The sequence below is a fragment of the Grus americana genome, unplaced genomic scaffold (assembly GCF_028858705.1).
Source record: "Grus americana isolate bGruAme1 unplaced genomic scaffold, bGruAme1.mat scaffold_312, whole genome shotgun sequence".
NCBI classification, from domain to species: Eukaryota; Metazoa; Chordata; class Aves; order Gruiformes; family Gruidae; genus Grus; species Grus americana.
In genome coordinates, this window is record NW_026561594.1 from 16715 (window position 1) to 26052 (window position 9338).

Sequence of the window (9338 nt, forward strand, 5' to 3'; positions counted from 1 at the left end):
ATGGAAACCTCGAGCCCTGCGTGAGCTCCTGCTGCTTCCAGCTCCAGGCGCCGGATGCTCGGCTGGTTCCCCTCCTGCTGATGGGCCCCCAGCTCGGAGTCAGAGCTGCTCCCCAGCTCTGGGGGCTGGTGATGAGGTCGTAAATCAATCACTGTCATCGCTCAAGTACCACCCCTGTCTGGCCCTTGAATAAAGCCTCGGTGCCCCCATTTTTGCCCAGAGACTATCTCAGACGTTGAGTTCGGCCTGGTGCATGCCAGCGTCCCGCACTTCGGGGGCAAACGCGACCGGACCCCCACCTCCGGTGAGGGTCCCGCAGCCCTGCCCCACCCACCCACCGACTTCCCCCCCACCCCCAGAGCTGGCATTTGGGGGCTGGGAAGGGCTGCTCAGGCTCCAGTTCCCAGCCCCTAAAGGCAGCGCTTGGGCTGGTTCTGAGCCCCAACACCCTGCAGACCACCCCCCACCCCCCACCAGCTTGTTTTCAGGCCCAGAAACGCAGCACTGGGCTCCATTTCCAAGCTCTGAAAACGCAGCACTTAGTCTCTTTTTTGGGTTGAGCTGCTGAACCCCAGGACTGAGCTGTTCAGCCCCAAACACAGCACTTAGTCCTCGCTTGGGGGGGCTGGCTGGAAACACCCCCCGGGGCTGCTGCTCCTCTGGCCCCTGTGTGAGGGGGAAGAGGGAAGGCACCCACCCACAGCCCAGGGCCCCGGGCAGGGAGTGCTTGGGAACTGGGCGGGGGCAGGGGGCACCTCCCGCGGGGAGGAACCGGCCCCGGGGCACTGGGGGCAGCACCCACCCACCCCCGGGGAAAGCTTTATTGCATTGGATTACACTTTATTATCGCACCGTTACGGTTACACAGCGTGCTTACAGGACCATCACAAACCAGCACGAGTTCTTTATTCTCTGTAGTTGCAGCAGTATTTAAGCCCCAGCCTCCACACCCCCGCTCCCCACAGCCGCAGCCCCCGCGGGAGCCGGGCCCGGTTCCCCCCAGCCCAGCCGCACCCCGGTCCTGCTCGGGACCCGAACCGGTCGTCGTGTCCCCCCCACATGCCCCGGGCAGCAGCCGGCGCCCTTCCCGCCCCTGCGGCACCGGCACCCGCTCGGCGCCGCTCCGGCCTCCGGGGCCGCCGCTGCCCGACACAAGCGGGGAGCAGCCGCCGGCACGGGGACCCGCTCCCACCCACGGCCCGGACCGGCACCCCCGACCCGGGACACGGCCCGCCCGGGCCCGCGTCTGACCGGGTCTTCCCCGCTCGGCACCCCCGGCACACGCCGCGGGCGGGCCCGCCCGCGCGAACGGAGGCCCCGGCCCGGCCAGACACGCGGGAACCGCGGCCGACCACCGCTGCCAGCCACCCCGCTCCCAGCGCCCCCCGGCCCGGCTCACCGGCGCTCCTGGGCCCGCGGGGGACCGGGACCAGCACCGGCTGCTACTCAGCACTACTGCCGCCGCCCGCGCACGCGCCCTACAGCCTCCGGACCCGCCAATCCCGGCCCGAGACACCGCCCGGACGCGCCAATCCAGCCCGCCGAGCCGCGGACCGCCCATCTCCGCTCGACCCAATCCCGACCCTTCATGTCGCGCCCCGCCCATCTCCGCTCGACCCAATCCCGACCCTTCATGTCGCGCCCCGCCCATCTCCGCTGGGCCCAATCCCAACCCGCCATTTCATTCCCCCCAGTGTATATGCTCTCCGCTCCGCCCAATCCCGGCCCGCCATTTCAATCCGGGCCCGCCCGCCTTCCCCGGCACACCATCAGCGGCTGCCGGGGCTACCGCAGCAGAGCCGCGACCCCTCGAGTCTCCCGGAGCGGCGGCGGGATCGGAGCCTCCGGTGGGACGGGTGGGGCGGAGACGGGGGGCCAGAGGGGGGCGGGCCCGAATTGAAAAGACCGGGGATAAACCGGGGCGGATTGAAATGGCGGGCCGGGATTGGCTCGAGCGGAGACGGGCGGGGCGGGGCGGGGCGCGACATGAAGGCTCGGGATTGGGTCGAGCGGAGATGGGCGGTCCGCGGCTCGGCGGGCTGGATTGGCGCGTCCGGGCGGTGTCTCGGGCCGGGATTGGCGGGTCCGGAGGCTGTAGGGCGCGTGCGCGGGCGGCGGCAGTAGTGCGCGGGCGGCGGCGGGGAGCGGCGGCGGGTGCTGGTGCTGGTGCTGGTCCCCCGCGGGCCCAGGAGCGCCGGTGAGCCGGGCCGGGGGGCGCTGGGAGCGGGGTGGCTGGCGGCGGTGGTGGTTGGCCGCAGTTTCCGGCCGCGGTTCCCGCGTGTCTGGCCGGGCCGGGGCCTCCGTTCGCGCGGGCGGGCCCGCCCGCGGTGTGTGCCGGGGCCGGGGGTGCCGAGCGGTGGAGACCCGGTCAGACGCGGGCCCGGGCGGGCCGTGTCCCGGGTCGGGGGTGCCGGTCCGGGCCGTGGGTGGGAGCGGGTCCCCGTGCCGGCGGCTGCTCCCCGCTTGTGTCGGGCAGCGGCGGCCCCGGAGGCCGGAGCGGCGCCGAGCGGGTGCCGGTGCCGCAGGGGCGGGAAGGGCGCCGGCCGCTGCCCGGGGCATGTGGGGGGGACACGACGACCGGTTCGGGTCCCGAGCAGGACCGGGGTGCGGCTGGGCTGGGGGGAACCGGGCCCGGCTCCCGCGGGGGCTGCGGCTGTGGGGAGCGGGGGTGTGGAGGCTGGGGCTTAAATACTGCTGCAACTACAGAGAATAAAGAACTCGTGCTGGTTTGTGATGGTCCTGTAAGCACGCTGTGTAACCGTAACGGTGCGATAATAAAGTGTAATCCAGTGCAATAAAGCTTTCCCCGGGGGTGGGTGGGTGCTGCCCCCAGTGCCCCGGGGCCGGTTCCTCCCCGCGGGAGGTGCCCCCTGCCCCCGCCCAGTTCCCAAGCACTCCCTGCCCGGGGCCCTGGGCTGTGGGTGGGTGCCTTCCCTCTTCCCCCTCACACAGGGGCCAGAGGAGCAGCAGCCCCGGGGGGTGTTTCCAGCCAGCCCCCCCAAGCGAGGACTAAGTGCTGTGTTTGGGGCTGAACAGCTCAGTCCTGGGGTTCAGCAGCTCAACCCAAAAAAGAGACTAAGTGCTGCGTTTTCAGAGCTTGGAAATGGAGCCCAGTGCTGCGTTTCTGGGCCTGAAAACAAGCTGGTGGGGGGTGGGGGGTGGTCTGCAGGGTGTTGGGGCTCAGAACCAGCCCAAGCGCTGCCTTTAGGGGCTGGGAACTGGAGCCTGAGCAGCCCTTCCCAGCCCCCAAATGCCAGCTCTGGGGGTGGGGGGGAAGTCGGTGGGTGGGTGGGGCAGGGCTGCGGGACCCTCACCGGAGGTGGGGGTCCGGTCGCGTTTGCCCCCGAAGTGCGGGACGCTGGCATGCACCAGGCCGAACTCAACGTCTGAGATAGTCTCTGGGCGAAAATGGGGGCACCGAGGCTTTATTCAAGGGCCAGACAGGGGTGGTACTTGAGCGATGACAGTGATTGATTTACGACCTCATCACCAGCCCCCAGAGCTGGGGGCCCATCAGCAGGAGGGGAACCAGCCGAGCATCCGGCGCCTGGAGCTGGAAGCAGCAGGAGCTCACGCAGGGCTCGAGCGTCCATTGGGCAGAGCTGGGAGGAGCTGTAGGGCTGGAGCTGTGAGAAACGGGAACGTCCGGTGTCTCGGCTGGGCCCAAAATGACGCAGGGCCGGAGCTGGACAAAAGCCCCCGGGGCTGTCAGGAGCAGGAGCGTCTCTCGGCCGGAGCGGGCAGGGGTGGGACGAGGTGGGACGTCCATCGGCCGGAGCGTGGAGGAGCCGGAGCTGCAACAAGCCGGCGGGTCCCTGAGCCCGTGCGAAAGGCGAGCTGGAAACTGCGACAGAACGAATGCTGCCTGGGGGTCGGAGCTTTTCCCTGGGCCCCCCCAACCCCACGTGACCCCCAGACCCAAGCCGAGGACACCCCAGAGAAGACCGACCCTTCCGTGACAGCGGGCACAAAGCCACGGCCGGAATCCAGCAGAACCCCCTGCGGGACGCGGGTTTGGAGCGGCGGCCATGGACACCCTGCCCCCGCACGGGACAGGCACGGAGCGGTGACCCGAGCAGCGGCGGTGACCGAGGAGCCCAGCCCTTAAGGGGGGCGATTCCGTCGCTCCGCACAGCCGCATTTACCATATTTACGGCAAAAATGAGGGACTGAACCCCCTGGGTAACGCCGTGCTGAGCAGCCTGGGCTCCCGCCTCGGCCGGGGAGACGGGGAGCGAGACAGCTCGTCCGTCGGCCGGAGCGTCTCTTACCTGGAGCGGGCGGCATCGGGAGCCGAAATCACACGGGGCTGGAGCTGCAGCTGCAGCCATGCGGGGCTGGAGCGTCCATCAGCCGGAGCTGGAACAAGCCGGAGCTTTCCTGAGGCCAGAGAGGGCAGCAGCCCGGGTTCCCCTCAGCCGGAGCTGTCGGAAGCAGCAGCAGCAGCAGCAGCAGCAGCAGCATCATCTCTTCCCCGCAGCGCCCAGCACCGGGAGCGCAGACGCCTCCGGGCCGGAGCCGGGGCCGAAGCGCCGAGCGCGGGGCTGGAGCCGAGCTGGTGCCGAGCCGGAGCGTCCCTGAGCGGAGCTGGGCCAGGCGGGAGCTGCAATGAAGCGCGTGGGAGCCTTGGGCTGCACGGCCAGCCCCGGCGGGCAGAGGGCCGGGGCCGGGCAGGGAGACAGGGCTCCCCCGGCGCCAGACCGCCCCCCCCCAGCCCCGGAACCCCCGGCGTCCCTCACCTGGGCTCGGTGCTGCCGCTCCCGGTCCCTCGGCGCGCTTCGCCGCCCCGCCGGGCCCCGGCTCCGTGCCCGGGAGGGAGACAAGGGCATGGCTGCCGGGACCCGGAGCCCAGCTTGTGCCCCGCGCAGCCGCGGGGGCCGCTGCCGGGAGACTCGAGGGGTCGCGGCCCCGCTGCAGTAGCCCCGGCAGCCGCTGTCGGTGTGCCGGGGAGAGCGGGCAGGGGCTCCGCAGCGAGGCCGGCCCCGGTTCCCGTTCAAGCCCCTAAAGCCGGGAAGGGCCTCAGCTGCCGCCGGGACTGCCCGGGCCGGGCGCCCTCCGGGAGCGGGGCTGAGAGGGAGAACGGGGCGGGACCCGGAAACCGCGACTCCTTGCGGGTCGGCTCTCCCGGAGCGGGTTCAGCGGGGCCGGAGTGAAAGGGCGGGCCGCGATTGGGCGGCGCGGAGATGGACGGGATGGGGCGTGGCCGGAGGGAAAGGGCAGGCCGCGATTGGGCGGAGCGGCGACGGGATGGGGCGTGGCCGGAGGGAAAGAGCGGGCCGGGATTGGGCGGCGCGGAGATGGGCGGGGCACGGGTGGGCTGGTCGGGGGTGGGGGCGGGGCCCGAGAGGGTAGAGCGCTTGCGCGGGCCGGCGGCGCTGTCAGTGTGTGGCGGCGGCCGTGGGGAGCGGACGTGGAGCTGGTGCTGCTGCCGCCCCGCGGGCTGAGGAGCGCCGGTGAGCCGGGCCGGGGGGGCGCTGGGAGCGGGGCGGCGGGCAGTAGTGTCCGGCCGTGGGCCCCCTGCGTCTGACCGGGCCCGAGCCACTGTGCGGGCGGGTTCGCGGTGTGTTCCGGGGGCGGGAGCCTTGCGGTCGACGGCGCCGGGCGGGAGGTGGTCGGGGAGACGCGGCCCGGGCGGGCGATGCGATGCGCTGGGACGGGGGTGCCGCTTGGGTCCGTGCCCGGCGTGACAGCCAGGTCGCGTTCTGTTGGCTCTTCCCCGCTTGTGTCGGGCAGCGGCGGCCGGAGCGGCGCCGAGCGAGGAGGGGCGCCGGCCGCTACACGGGGCGGGTGCCGAGCCCCAGCGGGGGTCGGGTGGGGGGTCGGGGCGCGGCCGGGCTGCGTGGGGGTTCCCGGGCCCGGCTCCCCGCGGATGTTGCCGCGAGTGGGGGGGTGGGGGGAGGGGGGCGTGCTTGGCTTTTAAACAATACTGTAACTAGTACTGCTAATAAAGCTATTGTGTTGGTTTATTACAAGAAGTGTAATGCATAACGATAATTGAAAAATCAAGTGGAATAAAGTGCAATAAAGCTTTCCCTGTCTGGGTGGGTGCCTGCAGTTCCCAAGCACTCCCTGGGCTGTGGCCCCCCTTTCCCTTCACACATGGGCCACAGCAGCAGCCTCAAGGGTGTTTCCAGCCCCCCAAAGGAGAAGGAAGTTCTGTGGTTGGGGCTGAACAGCCCAGCTCAGTCCTGGGGTTCAGCTGCTCCAAAAGTCCCCAGAGTGCTGTGTTTCTGGGCCTGAAAACAAGCTGTGAGGGGGGGGTTGGGGCTCAGAACCAGCCCAAGTGGGGGCTTCTGGGACAGGGAAGAGGTGGCCCAGTGGCTGCTCCCAGCCCCCAAACACTGGGGGGGGGTGGTGTCAGGGCTGTGGGACCCTTACCAGAGGTGGGGGTCTGGTTTTATTTGCCCCTGAAACATGGGATGCCAGCATGCACCAGGCCAAACTCCCCTCTGAAATGGGGACACACACAACAGGAACACTTTATTCAGGGGACAGACACAGTGGGACAGTTTTGATAGTTGAGTGATGACAGTGATTGACTTACTACCTTATCAACAGCCCCCAGAGCTGCTGTGAGAACACGGAGGCAACAGGAAGATGTAGAGCTGAGGCTGAGCTAAACACTGCAGGGCTGAAGCTGAAACAACGCAGAGCTGGAGCCGTAAGAAAGTCTGTGAGGCTGGGGGGTGAAATAAAGAGTGGGGGGGGGGTGGGAGGGGAAACAGCACAGGCCTGGAGTGGAAATCCTGGGGTTCAATAGCTACTGTAGGGTGGGAGATGAAATCAGGATGGCAGGGTTGGAGCTGAAATCACTGCTGTGGGGCTGCGGCTGAGATGTGACAGAGCTGGAGCTGAAGAACGACTGCGGCTGGAGCTGAAACACCGAACCTGGAGCTGAAATCACTCAGAGCTGGAATAAAAACTGTAGTGCCGGGGCTGAAATGTCTGATGTGGGGCTCGGGCTGAAGAATGACTGCAGCTGGAGCTGAAATACCAAACCTGAAGCTGAAATAAAAACTGTACAGCTGGGGCTGAAATCTAACAGAGCTGGACTAAAAACTGTAGGGCCGGAGCTGAAATCTAACAGCTGAAATACTGAACCTGGGGCTGGAGCTGAAAGAAATCCTTCAGGGCCAGAGCTGAAATAAATACTGTACGGCCAGAGCTGAAATCACTCAGAGCTGAAATAAAAACTGTAGGGCCAGGGCTGAAATCACTGCTGTGGGGCTGGAGCTGAAATACCAAACCTGGAGCTGGAGTTGAAATCAAAACTGTAGGGCTGGGGCTGAAATCACTCAGAGCTGAAATAAAAACCACAGGGCCTGAGCTGAAATCACCCAGAGCTGGACTAAAGATGGCAGGGCTGGGGCTGAAATCACTGCTGTGGGGCTGGAGCTGAGCCAGGACAGAGCTGGGGCTGAAGAACGACTGCAGCTGGAGCTGAAACACCAAACCTGGAGCTGAAATAAAAACTAGGGCCAGAGCTGAAATCACTCAGAGATGAAATAAATATTGTAGGGCTGGAGCTGAAATCACTACTGTGGGGCTGGGAGTGGAGCTCAAATCTAACAGCTGAAATACTGAACCTGGAGCTGAAATAAATCCTTCAGGGCCAGAGCTGCCATAAGAACTGTAGGGCTGGGGCTGAAACATGACAAAGCTGGAGCTGAATAACAACTGTGCCTGGAGCTGAAAGAAATCCTTGAGGGCAGGGGCTGAAATACAGAGTGTAGGGCCTGAGCTGAAATCACCCAGAGCTGGACTAAAGATGGTAGGGCTGGGGCTGAAATCACTGCTGTGGGGCTGGGAATGGAGCTGAAATCTAACAGCTGAAATACTGAACCTGGAGCTGAAATAAATACTGTAGGGCCTGAGCTGAAATCACCCAGAGCTGGACTAAAGATGGCAGGGCTGGAGCTGAAATCACTGCTGTGGGGCTGGAGCTGAGATGTGACAGAGCTGGGGCTGAAGAACGACTGCGGCTGGAGCTGAAACACTGAACCTGGAGCTGAAATAAATACTGTAGGGCCAGAACTGAAATCACTCAGAGCTGGAATAAAAACTGTAGGGCTGGAGCTGTGTGGTGGGTTGACCCTGGCTGGGGGCCAGGTGCCCACCAGCGCCGCTCTCTCACTCCCCTCATTCACTAAACAGGGGAGAAAAGGCATAATGAAATGCTTGTAGGTCGAGATAAGGACAGGGAGAGATCACTCTCTAATTGTTGTCACGAGCAAAACAGACCAAACTTAGAGAGGGAATTCATCTAATTTATTACTAGGCAAAACAGAGTAGAGGAATGAGAAAATAAAATCAACTCTTAAAACACTTCCCCCCACCCCTCCCATCTTCCCGGGCTCAACTTCACTCCCGGCTTCAACCTTCCCCCCCTCAGCGGCACAGGGGGACGGGGAATGGGGGTTACGGTCAGTTCATCTCACGGTGTTTCTGCCGCTTCTTCATCCTCAGGGGGAGGACTCCTCTCATCGTTCCCCTGCTCCAGCATGGAGTCCCTCTCACGGGGTGCAGACCTTCAGGAGCAAACTGCTCCAGCATGGGGTCCCCCATGGGGCCACAAGTCCTGCCAGCAAACCTGCCCTGGCGTGGGCTCCCCTCTTCACGGGTCCACCGGTCCGGCCAGGAACTTGCTCCAGCGTGGGCTTCCCACGGGCCGCAGCCTCCTTCAGGTGCCTCCACCTGCTCCGGCGTGGGGTCCTCCACGGGCTGCAGGTGGAATCGCTACACCCCCTCATCCTTCCTCCATGGGCTGCAGGGGGACAGCCTGCTTCACCATGGCCTTCACCACGGGCTGCAGGGGGATCTCTGCTCCGGCGCCTGGAGCTCCTCCTCCCCCTCCATCTGCACTGACCTTGGTGTCTGCAGAGTTTCTTACATCTTCTCACTCCTCTCTCCGGCTGCAAAAGCTCTCTCTAAGTGTTTTTCTACTTCTTAAATATGTTATCACAGAGGCGCTGATTGGCTTGGCCTTGGCCAGCGGCGGGCCCGTCTTGGAGCCGGCTGGCATTGGCTCTGTCAGACACAGGGGGAGCTTCTAGCAGCTTCTCACAGAAGCCACCCCTGTAGCCCCCCCGCTACCAAAACCCTGCCACGCAAACCCAACACACCCCCCCATCCCAGTGGTGCCCCCCCCCCACAGGACACCCCGTCACGGTGGCATTAAACACCGAACCCTCCAAAGCAACGTGTTTTAATGATTTCTAGTTTTAAAGCTTGTGAAAATAACAATAATAACAATAACAATAATAATAATAATAACATTTATAAAAATAATAATAAAACAAGACTTCCAGTCATCTCAAGGGCTCCCTTCCTATTTTTAC

At 65.1% G+C, this 9338-nt stretch overlaps 1 protein-coding gene and 1 long non-coding RNA gene across 2 annotated transcripts; both read right to left on the reverse strand.

Annotated features, from left to right (window-relative positions):
• Positions 1 to 3409: 3409 nt before the first annotated feature.
• LOC129200563 (translation initiation factor IF-2-like) lies at positions 3410 to 5986 on the reverse strand. The gene is made up of 5 exons (XM_054811878.1): positions 5971 to 5986; positions 5587 to 5774; positions 4740 to 5001; positions 4272 to 4359; positions 3410 to 3794 (listed from the first exon to the last, which is right to left on the reverse strand). Exons 1-5 carry the CDS (start codon positions 5984 to 5986, stop codon positions 3476 to 3478), a joined length of 873 nt encoding a protein of 290 aa, XP_054667853.1. The 3' UTR covers positions 3410 to 3475.
• Positions 5987 to 6153: 167 nt separating this feature from the next.
• LOC129200564 (uncharacterized) lies at positions 6154 to 7361 on the reverse strand. Its single transcript, XR_008574984.1, has 3 exons — positions 7248 to 7361; positions 6379 to 6874; positions 6154 to 6247 (listed from the first exon to the last, which is right to left on the reverse strand). It is a non-coding gene; the product is annotated as an uncharacterized LOC129200564 (long non-coding RNA).
• Positions 7362 to 9338: the final 1977 nt, after the last annotated feature.

What these genes read in the sequence shown, in the direction of transcription:
- LOC129200563 (XM_054811878.1), bottom strand. An exon ending in CCCGCCCGGCGCCGTCGACC is followed by an intron (nt 5,002 to 5,586) that starts GCAAGGCTCCCG and finishes TCCCGGCTTTAG; the next exon opens with GGGCTTGAACGGGAACCGGG. An exon ending in CCCGATGCCGCCCGCTCCAG is followed by an intron (nt 3,795 to 4,271) that starts GTAAGAGACGCT and finishes GGCTTGTTGCAG; the next exon opens with CTCCGGCTCCTCCACGCTCC.